This window comes from Dipteris shenzhenensis, chromosome 32, assembly GCF_047967505.1.
Source record: "Dipteris shenzhenensis isolate YYH24624 ecotype China chromosome 32, Dip_SZ_1.0, whole genome shotgun sequence".
In the NCBI taxonomy this organism is placed as follows: domain Eukaryota; kingdom Viridiplantae; phylum Streptophyta; class Polypodiopsida; order Gleicheniales; family Dipteridaceae; genus Dipteris; species Dipteris shenzhenensis.
In genome coordinates, this window is record NC_141627.1 from 19,482,898 (window position 1) to 19,502,293 (window position 19,396).

At 50.1% G+C, this 19,396-nt stretch overlaps 1 protein-coding gene across 1 annotated transcript in view; it reads left to right on the plus strand.

The window, feature by feature from the left end:
* The window catches only part of LOC147880419 (Plasma-membrane choline transporter family protein), a 56,766-nt gene extending 46,505 nt beyond the window's left edge, over positions 1–10,261 (plus strand). Inside the window, exon 10 of the mRNA XM_087370969.1 lies at positions 9,671–10,261. Coding sequence (XP_087227095.1) covers positions 9,671–9,847 — 177 coding nt within the window. The 3' untranslated portion in view covers positions 9,848–10,261. The remainder of the gene's footprint in view (positions 1–9,670) is intronic.
* The last annotated feature ends 9,135 nt before the right edge of the window (positions 10,262–19,396 follow it).

Genomic DNA, 19,396 nt, shown 5'->3' on the forward strand with positions numbered 1-19,396 from the left:
TAGGGAGATGCATGGCATTCTTCCAAAATATTTTTCCTCATCTCTTGGGTGATGCATAGGCAGTCATCTTTCATTGGTGTCAGAAAAACAATCTTTAAAAATTTCAAGAAACTGAAATTTATTTTGATCTGCCTCACTTATTTCAGCATGCATTTCCACATCTCTCTCTTTTACAAAAACCATGGTAGTTGAGACTGCAAACTTTATTTATTTTCCAACAGAACTATTTGATACAATGGGAATAGTTTCCCCTCTATTCCTAGCGACCACACAATGTACTTTGCCCCTATGCACAAACTCTAGCAGTCTTTTAGGAAGACTAACTTCACTGCCTTGCGATGAAACCAAGGCATACCCAAGACTACATCATGATGTTTCAGTGGGAGAAATGAAGAAGTCTTCTTGATCCACATAACTCTGTACATTAAGACAAAGCTTCCCTATCAAGGGATTGACTGGCATAGGGTTGCCACAGAACATCTGGTCGTTGTTGCTGCGTGGTCCGTCTTCTTGGGAGAAGCGAATTTCGTGAGTCTGCCTGTGGGGTGGACTCTTGCTTTCGTGAGTAGGACGGTACAATTAGAGGAGGTATGTTCATCATTACCTTCAAGTGTTCGTCCCTAGAGGGAGGTTCTTGTGTAACTCTTCGTTGGGGGGAATTCGGTTCCTACGGAGTTCCTCGACTAGTTGTGGCGATACTTGTGTTGAGTCGGACCACCCGTGGCACTAGTGCGTATTCGGTACCTTGAAGCTGGTCTACTTCGTTTGGTTCGTCGGCAGGTTCTTGGGACCTAGGCGACTTTCTTGCCTTGGCCGCCCAAATGGGTGGTGTTGATCGAGCTGTTGACAGTATGTGGTGGTGGATGAGGTGGGGGTGTGGGCGAGCGGTGCGCCTTTCTTCTTGTAATGGATGGGTTCGGGGTAGGCTTTCTTGGGGCGATCAGAGATGTTGTTGTTGCTTTACCATTCTTTGGGAGTTGGTTCCGATCGAAGTGACGTTAGGCACAGAGGATAGCCTCTTGTAGTTGCAGCTCTCGGATTTCTTGGGTGGAGGATGGTGGCGTCGGTCGAGTGGACAATGGCATTGGTTTACCACTACGACGAGCTTTCTTCTCCTTTTGAGTGGGGACCTTAAGTGGGGTGCTAGTGGGGGTTGGGGCTTCCGGTCTACCTTGCTTTGTAGCTTCATTATCGTGGATCAGCGAGGTCAGAACTGAAGAGGAGGGGCTTGGTCCACACAGCGGAACTACCGTCGTTTGGCCACCATTGGTGAGCGAAGTAGTTCAGGCGCGCTAGTTGATTTGACAGTTGACGGTGTAGCACCAGGTTCTTCCTAGTATAATCTGTTCTTCGGTTGCTTCTGTAGGGAGAACATAAAATCGTATATCCATTGCTTGGCGAACAACCATTAGACTTAGATTTATATAACCCAAAGTTTCTAGGAGTAAGCGACGGTGAGGGTTAGGGGTACCTGTAGCTTTTTCCATACCTCTCGGAAGAGGAAGTTGTGGCTCGCTCTTGGGTCCACGAGTGCTTTGATGCGCCTGCACGGAACTTGCAGTTGAACAAGAAACTTGGCTGGTTCTACCGTTAGCTCCTCTATTAGTTGCTCTTCTTCAATCGTTGCTTTAAGCAGTGTCATTTGCCTACACTATTGGAGCTTAGCATTATGAATTCTAGCTTTCTCGATGGCCTGGCGCTTCATCCTGGCCACCTTGGCCTTGAGTTCTCTATGCATGGCTTGAAGGGTGGTGTAGCCATGCATTTCTGTCCCATCGAGGGTGGCTATTTGGCACGACCTAAGGGGAGTGATCTCAACTACGTGGCGGTAAGGATCCATACCTTGATACTTAAGCTTACATTTGGTATTGTGGACGCTGTATAGGAGCGCCAAATCTGCTTCTGCTAGGTCCTTCTTAAGGTTGCGGTCGAACCACTTTTTATGTCGGGCCTTCTCTACTTGGAGAGAGTAGGCTACATGCAACCTTGTCTCTTCCAACTTTTTGAGGTCAACTAGCCTTTCGGCTAGCGCATTTTTTGTGAGTCTTTCTTTCACGGCAAGACGGAGTCTAGGCACTACATACTCCATTGGCATTACTGCCTCCACCCCGAAGGCTCCCCTTAAGGGGGTACAATGTGTTGCCACTTTGTAGGAGGTCCTGTAGGTCCATAACGCTGCTATGAGCTTATGCTCCCAGTCGATACGACTGGCTTCTACCGTACATGTGATGATCTTACATCATGTTTTGTTGGAGCTCTCAGCCAAGCCATTTGCTCTAGGATAGTATGGCGTTGACTTCCTATGAATGATCATAAACTCACTCATTAGGATTGCTATCGTTTCGTTGAGGAAGTGAGTTTCTCGGTCACTGACTAACTCCAACAGACATCTGAATTGCATAATGACTTGTTCATATAAGAATTCGGTGGTGGATCTCGCATCAACCTTCACCGTGGCTCTACCTTCTACCCACTTGGTGAGGTAGTCGGTGGCCAGGATGATGTATCGGGCCCCGGTCCCCTTAGCTGATGGGCTTATGGGACCAATGAAATGGATGCCCCATTTTTCGAAGGGTTGGTTGACCAGGATTCCGGTCAGGGGCATCATGTCTGCCTTTTGTGGGATTTGGATACGTGGTAGGGGTCGCATCGTTTGATGAATTTGGCCATGTCTCCGAAGAGTGTCGGTCACCAGAGACCAGCTTGTAGCACTTTACGTGCTAAAACATCAACGGCAAAATGACCTTCTGCAATTCCTGAGTGGGCCTCTTCAAGCACATCGATGTATTCATGTTCGCACACGCATCTTCGTAGTATGCCATCCTTGCCCATGCGGTATAGTTGGCCTGCTATCAGCTGATATGGTGCTACGTCCTTAATGAGTTTGTGGGCTCTATCCTTTTTAAGGGCCTGGCCTAGAGGTAGTTCGTTGGCCAAGTAGTGGCCGATTTTGGCGGCCCATTCGGAAATGATGTCAAGGAAGAAGAGAGAAGCGTCGGGGAGATCATCTTCCACTCCCATTGGAGCCTCACCATTCAGGATCCTCAATAGGTGGTCGGTCAAGACGTGGGTTTTGCCTTTACGTACAGCAAGTGTGAAGTTGAATTTTAGCAGGATCAGCATCCACCTAGTGATGTGTCCCATCATGTAGGGTTTGTTGACCAAGTATAGCAATGCTTGATGGTCCACGAAGAAGACAAACTTGTTAGCTAACAAGTAGTGCCTGAACTTCTTTACTGCATAGACCATCGCGAGACCTTCCCTCTCGGTGGTAGTGTAGTTAACTTCGGCCTCATTTAGTTGGCAGCTCGCAAAGTATACCAGGTAATCTAAGTTATGCTCTCCGGGTTGGGCTAACACACATTCGATGGCAAAGTTAAAGGCATCGATATGGACATGGAATATTAAATTCCAGTCGGGTGACCTCAACACTGGTGCGGTGGCTAGAGCTAGTTTGAGGGTTTCAAAGGATGTCTAGCATTCGTCGGTCCACTCAAAGGATACTAGAAGTTTGTATAATGGTTGGGCTATGTTCGCATAGAACAAGATGAATCTCCAGTAATAGCCCATGTGGCCAGTAAATCGTTGGACTCCCTTGGCATTGGTGGGGGCTGGTAACTCCAAGATGAGTTTGATTTTATTGTGGTCCGTAGAGATTCAATTCCGGGACACTATGTGGCCGAGGAGGACACCATGTTTGACCCAAAACTGGCACTTAAGGGGGTTGAGGGATATGCGGTATAAGCAGCACTTCTCAAGGACGAGCGTGAGATACTTCAGGTGGTCATCCCATTTCGATTTCAGATGTTGTTCAAGAAGACTTCCACAAAGTCCCTCGGATATTCCTTGAATAATCATCATACGTTGGAAGGTGGTAGGGGCATTGGTTAACCCGAATATCATCACCCTGGCTGCATATACACCCTATTCGGTTGCGAAGGCGGTCTTATGTTGATCTTGGGGGGCAATCGACACTCGGTTGTAACGTGAAAATCCGTCTAGGAAGCTATATGCTTCCTTTCTGGCTACCCATTCTAGAACATGTTCCATGAATGGCAAGGGGTAGTGGTCACGTCTTGTGGCTGCATTAACTTTTTTCAAATCCACGCATACTCTAATTTTTTCATTTTTCTTTAGGACTATCACAATGGGTGATACCCAGTCCGTATGCTCGATCTCATAGATGAATCTTGCATCTAGGAGTTTTTGGATTTCTTCCCTCACTATGAGTGCGTATTTAGGATTCATAGGGTAGGGGCGTTGCCGTACCAGCTTGGCGTCATCCATCATGGGGATGGTGTGCTGCACTACTGCAGCAGGCACCCCTTTCATGTCAGTGTACTTCCAGGCCATGCAGTCCTTGTACTCCTGTAGGAGAGCTATTAAGGCATTCTCCTTGTTGGGGGTGAGGTCATCGGCGACAAATACAGGATGTGGGTCCGCCCTTCCGGGGCTAGGTTTACCTCTTTGACCGGGGCCGGCCCATCATACCCTTGAGAACAACCGTCCTCCCAAGATCTTTTGGCTTGTTGGTATAAGATCTTATGATCTCGAATAGTATAGGCCTTGTAGATTCTCCCAAGATGTGTCTACAGAAGCGTGGGGAGCTCTGAATAACGGAACATCTCGGAGGGAGCATGACTCCACAAGATGTCATCGAACAAAGAAAGCTGTGTCCGTGTCATGTGCCTCAAAGAAAGCCTGTGGACCAGTGAGTTGTTAACAACCAAGCAACTGATCCCCAAGTCATGAAGAAAGGTGCTCTATGAAAAGTGCAAAGTACCCTAGCAACACCCTTCCAAACCGTCCTCGCCTGAGTGCACTCCCAAAGGCAGTGCTGCACTAACTCAACTGCTGAGTGGCATCGAGGACATGTAGGGTCAGCCCCAAACGTGGATCTCCACAAGTTCACTGCAATCCCTCCATGAATAGTAAGCCAAATGAATAACGTGATTTTCCTATTCCTGAGGGATTTCCAAAAGTTTTCTACATCTCCGCAGAAATCTGAAAAGTATCCCAATGAGGAGTTCTAGAGGGCCTCCAGCCCCTACAACTGAGCTGGAATCTCTTGGCATTTTTGACCGTGTAACGAAAGAAGGGGATGCTCTTCTCTCGGTGCCCTACAACTATCCACTCCCATTCCCCTAGATCCCACTGCAAGGATCTAATAGGGGAACCTCCATACAACCAAAGCTCCAAGATCCAATAGCCAGGAGAACGGGGTCTAGATCAAGATACCATTGTGAGTCTCTACCCATCTCCATGTATCCTGCAATCCTGACAAGCTGAAAAGGAGCCTCCAAAAGAATGTCCTTTGAAGATCTGTGGAGTCTTCCTCCTACATGAACCTGAAAGACAAGGGTATCCTCATGTGCATCCCACAAGGCTATAACCTACCAAGGGATACCTATCCTCGAAAAAGCCCCCAACCAAGTGGACTCAGAAATAGGCAAATGGTTTATATCCATCCACTCCACTGGTATGGCTGCATCTATTTGCTGCATCCTGGCTGCACTTCCTCTAAGAAATAGACTCATCACAAAAATCCTGAAGTGATACTTGCTTCATACATATCCTTGCATCGAAGTCACCAACAAGGAGGACTTCCCTGTGGCTCGAAAAACCATGATGTCTGGATGCAGTGCTAGAGATGGTGAAGTCTCAACCTTCTCACGTAGATCTCTAGCAAAGTGTGAGGTCTCAGGGAGAAGTTATATAGTGCAATGAAAGGGTCCTATCGAAAGGAGTGTTGGATCCTAATCCATAGAAATCTAGAGTGTGTCACTCCTCTCAACAGAGATCATCTCGGGTGAGAGATCTATATAGTATTGACACTCCTCCCAATCCATGCACTCCACCTATCTCCCTAGTCTCATCTCAGTATGCTACCTCTGATGGGTCTCTGCATAAAAATCTATTTCTTATCCTTTGTATGACTTCAGATCTGACTATGAGGTACCATTACAGTTCCAAATAGTGCAGGTTAGGGTTTTGGTGCTCTAAATCTCATATAGACCCCATCCTCCTACATAGGGGGATTGCCAGATGCCCGTCGGGGGCCTCTCAAAAGCCGCCCATCTCAAACCACTGCCCACTTCCCCTCCTTGTGAGCTAGGTCTCACTGTTTTATGTGAGGTCCTCATCCAAATGGATCTTTGGGTGATCCCGACATAGTGTCACAAGGCGAGCGTGAGTGTTCCTAAATGGATGATAAGAGGCTGCTCCCGAGTGGCTTACTGTCCTATTCCCTCAATCCCATGCTTCGAGAAACCGAGTATAGAAGCCATGAAGTTGGTTGCATCGTCAATGGCCATGGTGGAAGCATGAGGGTCTCCCGGACTGTTGATGTTGACAGCCTTACTGGCTCTTTGTTGGCTGCTCTAGAATGGTGGACGAAATGGTGGCCTTCGTAGGCTCCCATTTTGCGATGTCCACCCATCTGGAGGTCTCCGGGATTGATGATTGCATGCTGGCCATCTGTTCCTTCACTGCTGGCCCACAGCTTAGGGCTGCCACTATGGCCGCAATCTCTTTATGGAGCTATAGTACTTCTTGGCTGAGGCTATGTGTGAAATGATCCTGATCATCTCTTGTGCACGTAGGCGATGAGCCTACTTACCTGCCACCATCCAAACAAACTAGGTGTTAGAACATCATAGTTACGTTCGGGTAGACAGTGTAATGTCTACTTTCTCGGGCTTGTTATCGCTTTACTTAGGAATATAGACAACCATATGGATTCTTAGATAATTTTAAAAATTATAAGTCACAAGTGAAGTTTAAGTCACAAGTGGAGTAAGGAGCGAATAAGTGCATGGGTTGAGAAGGGATTAGAGAAGGTATGGGAGGATTAGTGTGCTTGGTGTGTGAGTTGGTTAAAAAGAGAGTGTAAAGGGGAGCTTTCACGGGCAGTACATAAAAGAATAATTCATAGTTGGGGAAGTATACATGTGTGTGTGTAATTTACTAATCAAAATTATTTTGTGTGTGTGTGTGTGTGTGTGCGCACACTTACCATAACATATGGAAAAATAAGGTAAAGATGATCACAATACAAGTCATCTAAAACTACAAAATTGTTTCACTAAATTGTGACAAGGATAATGATTGGGTGAGTGCATCCAAAACCTTCCCATCCATCATAGCATAAACCGTTCTAACAAAATGTTGTGTTGGATGGTGGTAGGTTAGTGCTTCCCATTCATTTCATGAACAAGTTGCACACAAAACATGACAATGTAAAAGATGGTATTTCAATATTATAGGGATGCATATTTTCTTAGATCTTATGATTTGCAAAGGTTTATTTATAAATATTTGACATCTTATATTATTAAAAAATGTTTCGCATGGTTTTATTAAGTATTAAAGGATTTGGTCATGTATTGTTAAAACACACGTGCTACTAAACATCTCATTTATTGATTGATTAGTATTACACATTATTTTTATATTATGTCTTGAGGATTATTTGAAATCGCTTGATGCATTTGTTGATCTTGCCATTAGGTTCATTGGGTTGATTTTATGATCCTTCAATTTTCCATTGGGAACTCCCTTAACTTTCTTGATATACCCTTTTATTTAATCCTCCATGTTTTTCTTCTTGCCAGTCCCCTTCGATGCTCAAATGGTGGATTGGTGAATACCATCCACTTAGTGATGAAATTTGATCATGGAGCAATCACACTTGTACAACCCCAAACTGGTACCAATTTGGTTCTATTCAATTTTGTGAACCTATGAGGAATTATACTCGGCAGGGTGTGATTGGAACCAGTTTGATTCCAATCATTAGGCAAGGGGTGACTGTTTACAGCTGATTAGGATGTTTTGATGCTACTGGATTCTCTTCCATAGTTGTATCTTTTCTATTGCATTAGAGAATGATGACGAGTGACTGGAACACTTCACTACCCTATGGCTCCCTTCTGTGATGACGATGCTTTAAATCTGTAACATCTCCTAGCTTTACACTCTCCCTTAGAGATTTGTGTAATCCACTCGAGATTTGCAACTCGCAGAAAATGTTATCCCTTTTGCTTGCGGCATGATGGACCCTCCTTCAAACATAACATTTGCTTTGAGTAGCAAATCTCCTTAATATAGCCAACAATGTTTTAGATGAAGGGACTGATAAGGATAGGGTATGAGGGAGGCTGAGTGATTGGGGATAGTGGTACAGTGGTGGGGAGGCAGATGACTGAGTGTGATGGGGGGACATAAGAAATGTCTGAGGGGAACCCAATTGTGGAGGGTAAGGGTTCCTGGTTATGGGGTAGGGGTGATAAGGAGGAGTATTGTGAGGACGCATAGGGAAGTACTGTGGGGGTCGAACTAGCAAGACATGTCGGGGCAGGTTATGTTGACTCCAAAATGGATGCTGATGCCAAATCTTATGTCGATGATGATGATGATGCTAATGATGATAACAATCAGGGTAGGGATGAAACTGAGGCTGTTGCGGCTGTGGGCTTCTGTACAGCTGTACTATCTGTCTGCGATTGCAGTGGTTCTCGACATAGATTCTCTCCTTTCAGCTGTTGTTTGAGCTGCTTATTTTGGCTTGTCTCCTTTTCTCCTTTTATCCTTTCTTCGTATGGCTTTGCTTTTTTTTCTGCAGATTTCTGCTTCTCTTCTCTTCTTTTTCTCCTTTCTCCATATTGCTTGGCTGTTTGTTCTGCGGTTTCTTGCTGAATTTACAGTGGGGATAAGGGCACAAATTCTTCACACCCTCCATCCCTGTAAACTTTGATAGCGCAGCAATATGGCAGTTTAGCAAGGGGAGATAAAGGGAGGGAAGGGGGGGGGGGGGGGGAGGTGGGGTAAGTGAAATCAGGTGGAATGGCCAGGGGCTGTGAGTGTAAAGGAATGGATAAGGAGTGGAATGGCAAGGGGGCTGTGTACATACATGTGTGTGTGTGTGTGTGTGCGCGCGTGCATGCGCGCCTTGGCTGATATATATATATATATATATATATATATATATATATATGAATGGCTAGGGGTTGTGAGTGTAGTGGATGTGGACTGGCAGTTTAGTAAGGGGAACTGAATGCGAGGAGGGGCCGGAAATGCGGGAGAGGGGCGGGGGGTATAGTAAAATCAGGTGGAATGGCCAGGGTCTGTTGAGTCTAGCGGAATGGCCAAGAAGTGGAATGGAAAGGGGGGCGTGCACGCCTTGGCTGATATATATATATATATATATATAGGAATGGCTAGGGGTTGTGAGTGTAGTGGATGTGGACTGGCAGTTTAGTAAGGGGAACTGAATGTGAGGAGGGGCCGGAAATGGGGGAGAGGGGGAGGGTGGGGGGGGGGGTATAGTAAAATCAGGTGGAATGGCCAGGGTCTGTGAGTCTAGTGGAATGGCCAAGAAGTGGAATGGAAAGGGGGGCTGAGATTGGAATGGCAAGGGGAGAGAGAGAGAGGAGATGAAAGTCTTCCAATGACAATTAGTCTGGCTACATAGTTAGCCACATTGTAGGCACACTGAAGTGCATTCACGATCTTTGCTCTTTCAAATTATGGCTCTGAGAGATTCAAATAATGATTCGATGCTTCATTTCTTTTAAGTGTACTCATTTTCTTTTAGCCTGGCAAGAAGTTCTTTATTTTTATATTTTGTTACCCAAAGGATCAGACAGCTTATCAATGTTCTTTTGGGCAGTTTTGTTGGGCGATTGGACACATTGTTGCAACCTTATTTTTTTCAGTCGTGGAGATGACCATTGATACAATTATCCTCTCTTTTTGTGAAGACATTGAGGAACACAATGGAACGCCCCTTTATGCTCCACCCTTGCTCATGGAGACTGTAAACAGACATGGCAGAACTCTACCTTAGCATATACTGAACTCTAATCTGTTGAGATATTGGAACGAATTTATGGTCTTTCTCCATCGGTTGTTTGTATGTCTACTACTATAATAAGATGAAAAAGCAATTGGATAAGAAATTTCCATAGCAAGGGCACGTACATGCATGTACGTGCATGTGTGAGAACGTGTGCAGAACCTAGGGTGGACAGTTTTCAGGCTTGAATGTGTGATCTCAAGTTGATGGTCCCTCTGCTATTGACAATGTAGAAGTCATCCATTCATTGGGGTTTTAAGGTCCCATCTCAAAATGGAGAGTCGGTTCACTTCTATTCCCACTTCCTTATTTCTTATATAACATGATGAGACTCAGATCATTAGTAGAAAGCGCTATTGTTTCTATGACCAATCTTCTTTGATGAGCTATCTTCTTTTGGTTTGTATGTAAAGCATGCCAGGTATTTTACTCTCCCATTCGATCTGGAAGTGTTGAACTTGGGACTACAATGTGAAGGTCTTGTGCAATTGAATGCTCGAAGGGATATTCTAGTCACAGGTTTATCCCCAAAGGAGTGGGAATGAACCAAAAGTAATAAAGAATGGCAGGCCTACTAAAATAATTTACTACTAATTGGAGTTCTGAGATTGGGTTAGGACTTGCTACACTGGGAAGGAATTTCATGAAGGGTTGCCATTTCTCAACCAACAAAAGACAAGCAGATGATATGGTAAAATCAAAATTGAGACCGACAAGACTAACTCAGCATAGCATTAGACTTGAGTGTGGCAAGTTCCCCGCTGCTCCTGCGAGCTCCCCTCCCTCCCCCCGTACCTCTACCTCCCCCTCCGCCGCTACCCCTTCCGCTCACCCCCGCCCCCCGCTACCCCCTCCTCTCACCCCCGCCCCGCTATCCCGCCCCGCTACCCCCTTCGCTCACCCCCGCTATCCCGCCCCGCTACCCCCTTCGCTCACCCCCGCTATCCCGCCCCGCTACCCCGCCCCGCTTCCCCGCTCCGCTACCCCCTCCGCTCACCCCCGCCCCGCAACCCCCCCGCCCCAGCCGCTCCCCCTCGCCCCGCTACGCCCTACCGCTACCCCCCGTCCCGCTACCGCCCTACCACCCTACCGCCTCACCCCGTCCCGCTACCCCCGCCCCGCTACCGCCTCACCCCAGCCCGCCAACCCCTTGCTCCACTCCACTCCGCTCACCCCGCCGCCGCCGTCCCGCTACCCCCGCCCCGCTACCGCCTCATCCCAGCCCGCCACCCCCTCGCTCCACTCCACTCCGCTCACCCCCGCCGCCGTTTTTTTTTTTTTTTTTTTTTTCGCCCGCCCTCACCCCAGCCCCCCCCCTTCCCCCCCGTTCACTTGCCTCACCCCGCCCCCTCCGCCTCTCCATTCCTCCCCACCCCCCGTCCGCCACCTCGTGCGCCACCTCCGTTCCCGCCACACCCAGGCTCCACCCTCCCGCTTCTACCCCCCCGTTTTTGGGTGACAGCCTCTTCCTCATCGATCGGAAGCCTCGCAGTTTGTCTTGGCGGTATGGCGGCTCCTTGCCCGGAACCGGAGGCCCAGACGGTCCCTCCCTCTCCAGATGCCTACCGTGTCATCCTGACTAAGCAGCAGTCATCTTGGGTTCAGGAGGTGGCCAATGACTTTGCTCTTACATCAGTCTACGGCAGAGTCATTGGACATTCCCCCTCCAGATCAGCCATCAGGGACTGGCTCCAGTCCACTCTCATGTTAGAGAACGGCCATATTGTGGAGGTGGCCCTTATGGGAAGGGGCATCTTCTGGCTCAAACTCTCCAGTGCGAAAGCTGCGAGCAACCTGATTGCTGGCTCCCCCACGTCAGTGGATGGGAAGATTATCATGATAGTCTCGTGGTACCGTGGATTCAGCGCAGCAGATTTTGATACCCGATTTCGTATACCTCACCATCCAGTGACGCTGGTTTTTCCTGGTCTTGCTGCTGAGCTGCAGCCGATTGTTAGGGACCTTGGTTCCCACTTCGGCTGGGTTATGCACGATACCTTCGCCGATGCGGTGACTACGGCAGGAGCCCCCCGAGTCTGTGTGGCTGTGGCGGATCCTGCGACTCTCCCGGCAGTGATCGAGATCGTGACAGGTGCCGGCATCATCACCCAGAGCATGGTAGTCACCGGATAGCCAGGACAGTGTCTGAGGTGTCATGGCTTTGGACACCTGGCGGCTGCCTGCCCATGTTTCGCCAGCTCTTCTCGGCCCTCCCCGCCTCCCCCCGCTCCGCCCCCTCCTCCCCCCTCCGGACAGCCACGCCAGGAGGAGCAGAGGCAGCCGGAGCCCGGACCAGAGCTAGCTGGCGGCTGGACTGAGGTTAGAAGAAAAAAGGGAAAGAACAAGAAGATTTCTGATAAAGGCAAGGAGGCAGAGGTTACCCCGCCTGTAGCTGCACCCCAGAAACTCGATAGGCAGCCGCCCCAGGGACTTGGGAGAGCATCTTCCTCGACGGTAGCCCGCCCTCCACAGCCTCAGGTCCCCCTCTCTCCCTCTCCCCAGCCTCCCCTCCTCCAGTCCCAGCCCGTCCCCCAATGGCACCCCTTGCCTCCCGACCCGCAGCTTCAGCCCCCGCGTTCTCCTCAGTCTTCTTCCCCTCCTTTTCAGCCCCAGTTCCAGTTGCAGCCCCATCCCTCCCCCCCCGCCTCTTTCAGTTCTCCCGCCGAGCTAGCTGCTCCGTCGGTTCCCCAGCCGAGGGCAGTTCCCGCTCCCCCTCCTCCTTCTCCTCCGCCAGCCGCCCCTGAGGAGTCTGAGTTGCCTATTTCCCAGCCTCCTCCCCCTCCCCCTCCCCCTCCGCTGATAGGACACCCGGAGTCTCCACCACCACCGGTGCAGGCTTCTCCGTCCGCTAGCCCCTCAGTGGCAGACTCTGATGGGCCTCAGCCTCAGGAGAGAGAGCTCCCCTGCGACTTTTACAGATCTGGCCCCTGGGACTACTTGGATGTGGCCGACCTCGGGACCTTCCCTGCTTGCCTCGACATCAGTATTTTCCTGCTCCGCAAAGGGGCGGATGGGAAGATAGCCGCCTTGGCCCCTAGGGATGGCCCTAGCTTTGCTTTCACGTTCCTCAGTGACGGCACCGAGACCTGGACAGACGACTCGGTTTGGGAGGCTCTCAGGGAGCAGACGCATGCTCAGATTTGTTCCTGGATAGGCCCGTCCGGTGGGCAGCTTCTCGAGACTCAGTGGTCTGAGGGTGACGTGCGCCTGCGGTGGCGTTGCGCCGCCAAACGATTCAGACTGATTGTGATCCTCAGGCCTCCCCCGTCTTGGCCCCTCCCCCACGATGTCAGAGCCTGGACGCCTCAGAAACTCCGTGCCTTCTACGGGATGTCCACCTCAGAGATCTCGAGCTGGCTCGAGAAAGCCTTCGTTCATGGTACCAAAGGCCTATCGCCTTTGCTGAAGGTGTTGAAGGACGGGCAGGACGACCCTGCCTCCCCCTCCAAACCTTCCCATAAGCGCCAGCGCCTCTCCTGCGAAATGTCAGCTTCTTCTTCGACCTCGACCGCGAGCAGACAGTTGTTCGCTGCCTCCCAATCCTCACCATGAGCCTACACCTCGTATCCTGGAATGTGAATGGGTTTCACTCTTCTGTCACCCGTGGTCCCAGGAAGCTCATTTTGAGACAGGAACTTCAGCCAGCAGTGATAGGACGTGTGGATGTACTTCTACTTCAGGAACACAAGCTTTCGGCGGCTCACTCCCGTAGATGTGGGAAGATCCTCACTGGTCGCTCTCACACTTATTGGGAGCCCTCGATCGGCGCACTGGGGAGGAGTGGTGGTGTCTGTACTTCCGTGGGAGAGCAGCTAGCCCAGGGGGTTTTCGATCATGGTACGTTGATTCCAGGTCGTGCCCTTTGGGTAGGCCTGGAATTAGAGGGCTCCAGAGTTGGAATCCTCAACATTTATGCCCCCACAAATCTCCGTTGTAGAGCCACCTTCTGGAGGACACTTACAGGGATTCTCCCAGACATGGATTCCTGGATTGTTGGAGGTGACTTCAATAATTTGGAGACCTTGGAAGACCAGCAGGGCAGAGGACTGGAGTTTACAGGTATGGCTCAGGCAGAGCAGTTCGCTTGGGACTCTTTTATCTTTGCGACAGGAGGAAGGGACTGTTGGCGAGACCCGTCCTTCCGGCGTTGGCACGGGAGCTTGGACTTCTCGTGGGGTTTCTGCAGGGAAGGAGGCAGACTCCTGGAGAGGCTGGATAGATTCTATGTTAGTGATTGGGCCATCAGCAGAGGCGGTCAGGCCGGTATAGTTCCAGGGACGACACTCTCCGACCATGCGCCGGTGCTCTTATCATTAGATTCGGCCGCTCAGACCCTTCCCCCCCGCTCATGTCGGATTCCCGATTCCATTTTCTCGAGGGAGGACGTGCGCAGCAGTATTTGCGATCTTTGGGACAGAGTCTGGGGCGAGTGCGAGGACTTGGTTGAGTCGGTGGCGCAGGCGTTGCAGGAGTCCAGCCAGATCTGCCAGCTCGCAGCCCTATAGGTTCGACAGGAGTGGTGGGGTAGAGAGAGAGTCCTTCGGAGAGACCTCGCCTCCATTCAGCGGCTCCAGCAGGCATCCCCGGGCTCGGAGGAGCTTCGGATCTAGGCCCTTCGAGCCAGAGCCCTTCTTGAGGAGACACTCCAGCACCGCTCAGAGTTTTCCTATCACGCCTCTCTCCTTCTGGGCTCGGAAGGGTGACCGGATGTGCAGGGAGTTCTTCAGGACACATGGCCAGAGAGCTGCAGGTGATCAGCTTCGGAGTCTCAGGACAGCGTCGGGACACATTGTCACGGATCCGGGAGAGGTCTTGGGATTGGCCACCGACTTCTACAGGACCCTTTTTCAGCAGGAGCCACTTGCTCCTCGCACTCGTCGTGCCCGCGAGGAGGTGTGGAGACACACTCCTTTCTTGGTCCAGCCTAGCATGCAGGCGACGCTGTTGGCACCGTTTACCACGGATGAGATGCTGGAGGCCTTGATGGCCATCGATGGACAGAAATGCCCAGGTGAGGATGGATTCTCTCGGGCATTCTTCACTTCCTTCTGGGACCAAATCCATCAACCCCTCTTAGCAGCTTTTCAGAGGATTTTCAGCAGCGGTTATATGCCAGAGAGCCTCTCCTCGGGATTGATTTGCCTCATCCCGAAGGGAGAAGATAGACAAGAGATCCGTCAGTGGCGCCCGATCACTCTCCTTACCACTACCTACAAAATCCTAGCCAAGATGATTAGCGCCAGAGTTCGGCCTCTACTTCCAGACATCATTCACGACACTCAGACAGGCTTTGTTCAGGATCGCAGTATCTTGGACAATGTCTTCACCTTTTCAGAGGCGGCAGAGTGGGCTCAGCACAGCGGATCACACCTTGCCACCCTACTTCTCGACTTTGAGAAGGCCTACGATCGGGTGGACTGGTCCTTTCTGGAGGGGACTCTGGAGCGGCTAGGTTTCCCAGCAGGTTGGATTCAGGGCATTTCAGCTTTGTACAGGACAGCCTCTAGCAGAGTCATCATTGGAGGCAGGATGGGAGAGCGTTTTAGCTTGGAGAGATCAGTGCGTCAGGGATGCCCCCTTGCCCCTTACCTGTTTCTCTTCTTCGTCGAGGCTATGACTTACTATCTTCGGGCGAGGTCTACAGGGATCAGGGGTGTTCGCCTCCCCCTCCGGGAGGACACGGAGCTCTTGGACTCGGAGTATGCGGATGACACAGCCCTGTATGTCCAGGACGATGAGTTGATGTTGGAGAGGGTGAGGTTGGCCTTGGAGGTCTTCTGTTCGGCTGCTGGTGCGAAAATCAACTGGAATAAATCAGTTGGTTTCCTCACAGACCTCGGGGCGCGTTCTCAGTGGGGGAGGTTTTTGGGTTTCAGGTGGATCCCGCGGGGACAGACAGCTAGATACTTGGGTTTTCAGGTCGGCCTGGACATCACGCTAGCTCAGCAGTTTCTCCCGGTGCTAGATTCCATCCGACGGAAGCTGGCTTTCTGGAGCACTGCTAAGCTTTCCCTTGCAGGTCGTGCCTTGGTAGTCAACCAAGTCCTCCTTGCCACGGCTTGGTATGTGGCTTCCTGTTGGTGTTTCTCGAGATCCAGTGTGGCACAGCTTAGGAGGCTGGTTCGGAACTTTCTTTGGTCCGGGGAGGATGGCCTCAGAGATACCAGAGCCAGGGTTGCTTGGCAGACAGTTATTCTTCCGTAGGCTGAGGGAGGCCTGGGAGTCATCGACCCAGAGCTGCAGAGTCAGGCCTTGCTAGGCAAGTTAGTCATCCACGGTTTGACCCCGGGGGGGCAGACGTGGAAGATGCTACTTCAGCAGGGGGTCGGTTCTTGTGTCCCGCGACGAGGTGGAGAGTGGCTCTCGTCCCTCAGGTGGATCTTCACTTCCGTCCCACTTACTCAGCCCCGTTCCCCACTCGTTCGTAGCCTCCTCATGGTTTGGAGGCGGCTCCGCCTCAGTCTCATTCAGTCCCCTCCCCGCTGTCAGGAGGAGATTGATCGCCAGCCGCTTATCTGGAACGATCAGGTCAGAGATATCGAGGGCCTTCAGTTGGGGGAGAGATCACACATCAGGTGGGATGGTTGGATGAGGGGGCCAGCCCGGTCCCTTCGAGTTTGGAGGGACACGTACAGATATTTGGAGACGGCTGATCTCGCAGAGGCCGCTGGAGGTGTTCGTGGAGCCCAGGCGAGACACACGGAGATCGACGGCGCGATCCCAGCTGATTGGTTGGTTCCACCGGAGCCTCAGATCCTCATGCCTGGTGACGACCGTTGGCTGGGACAGTTCACCCCCCGTGGCATCTCACTGGTGGTCGCAGGACGTATGGTCGACTCCTCTATTTCTTTCTTCGCGGTTATGGGGGATGAACGACTCAGGAGAGAGGATACACTCATCGACCCCCTACTCCCATGGCAGAGGGTTCGGATCGTAGGCCTTTTGGGGAAGGTCTGGCGTACCGACCCTAGCATTGAGCAAGATCAGCTGCAGCTTTGGCGACTCTGGCTCTGGGAGGGGTGGGCCTTGTCAGAGCTTGAGTGGGACCCAGGAGAGTGGAGCTGGCCAGAGGTCGTGACAGGACAGGGGCCGACATCCTTCTTCGCCTATAGCATGACTTTGGGCAGGCGAGTTCTTGGGAGGATGCAGAGTCGCCCCCCCACCCAGCGGCCCAGCTGGTATGCACAGGGTATTTCCAGATTCTTTTTGCAGGCCTTCTGGAAGGCCTTGTGGGAGAGCTGGCGGCCGCGAAAGATCTCCTACTTCCTGTGGCTTCTCGCCCACAAAGGTCTTCCGGTGGGGAGCTGGTTGAGACAGATAGGCTAGGACGGACGCTGTCAGATCTGCCATGTGGTTGAGGAGTCACCAAAGCATTGCCTGTGGAGCTGCACTCGCGCCCAGGAAGTGTGGAGGTGGACTTTCGGGATTCTCACTCGCGCAGCACCAGAGCTAGGCTTGATCACGTGGGGCGCGTTCTGTTGGTGCAGCACCGCACCTGGTCTACATCACTTATTCGAGGCATGCCAGCAGGACCCCACTTTCCTTATCACACAGGGTGCATGGGGGCTGCTCGACGGTATCCCGCAGCACCTAGCAGAGGCGGATACAGGAGTTCAGGAGAGGCAGCCTGTCTGGGAGATTATCAGCAGCATAGCAGGGTGGCACATTTGGACCTCGCGGTGCGCACAGATCCTCGGTGGCACCTCCTTATCGACTGCCCAGGTTATGACTGATATTTGGTGCGAGATTATTCATACCCTCAGAGGCCAGTGGGACCAGATTCAGGGAGATTCCCGGTCCGGTCAAGAGAAGCGGAGACGCTTCCTTCGGGCTTGGAACACTCAGGGCCTCTTCTTCGAGCAGACCTCGCAGGGCCTTCGGTGGTGCTACTCACCACCCCGATGGCTGTTTATTCACACTCGCTTTATCCCGATGTGAGAGAGTGATTCATTGTGTCACCTTTTAGGGCTGTGTCCGATTTGTGAACGCAGCCCGTCAGCTATAAGCTGACCTTTTTGTATCTTGTTCTCGAAGTAATATAATTAGCACTGTTTTTTCGGCAAAAAGCAGATGATATGGTGTGTTTTCTAGAATTCGTTCACTTGTTTTACCATTCTTGCAGCCTTCAAGGAGGATTGGAGTGTTGGACTCCATTGCAAGTTGATCACAAACTCCTAAAAAGGAGGTACAACGCGCACGCGCACACACACACACACAAAACAAGATGATTGACTATATACTACCATTAAAATGAAGATGAGGAGAATATATACACTTCAGCAAATAAGGTTTGCTTCCCTTCCATCTGCATGCCCCACCATAGGATGGCACCTTATTTAGTGCAATTTATCTTAATCCCTAATGTGTGTCTCTCTTACCCCCATCTTTCAATATGGTATGAGAGCCCATGCTGCTCCTTTACCTAGTGTGAGTTCAAGCCTTCCCATTGAGGCATTGTAGTTTTTTCTTGTGTCAGTTGTGTAAATGGGGCTCTTTCCTCCAGTCTTGTTCAGAAATCTCCTCAGTTTGATATACACAGGGTGCTCTCTTCTCCATTCTAGTTCAGAAATCTCATCATTATTTGGGCCCCTCAAGTAGTTTGTGTTTCCAAAAGATAATAATAACATACATTCTCTAACGATAGCAAAACTGAGATACAGCATTCATACTCTTAACATATGAAGTTTCCACTAGGAAAAGTTATTCTTGCTCTGGAACTGAATGAGGAGACGTATCAAATGAATTAAATTATGAATACGTAAATGCATGCATGACAGTGGACACGTTCAAAGTGCATTCATATAGAATGATACAAATTTCATCTAATACATCCATGAGACATGCACACAAACAAACAGAAAACCCACTGTGCATTTGAAAAAAATGCAACAAATCTCCCTTTGAGAAATTCTAGGTACTTGCACCTAAGTAGTCCCATTAACCCCTTGCCTTATGGGCATGGGAACTAGTAACCACTCCCTAGGCTAGGCCCTATGGTGGGCTTGGATTAAAGAAGAATCTTGCCTCTGAAATGCAAAGCAAGGGAAAAGAACCAGTGGGGTTCTTTTATTGCTATGCTAGTAGTACTACTATCATTAGTAATTGTTAGGAAATGGAGTCAAGTTGAGTGAGTTTTATGTGTGTTTTAGTCTAGTGTGTCCTATGGAAGCCACATGCCATATTGGGGGATATCCCATATGCACTTTGGTATTCTAGTGTCTAGTGTCTAGATTATATGAGGCTGTACTTGTGTTGTGTGTCATATCATAGGAGTCAACTTCAACGTTTCTCAATGTAAATCTTTCATTGGTTTAGTGCTTCCATTTCTCTTTCAGTTCTTTCCACTTCCATTCTTTGAATTCTTTGCCTTGAAGAGGTAGATGAGGATGAGGATGATGAGTTGTTTTCTAAATCTATCCGTGAGTCATGGGTACTCTGCCCTAGGTAGTTTCCCAAAAATAATTGTAATAATCTCATGAATGTTTGTCTCCTTGAGTCAATAAAGTCTCTCAGTCTGGGAGAGTCCTCCTAAAATGATGT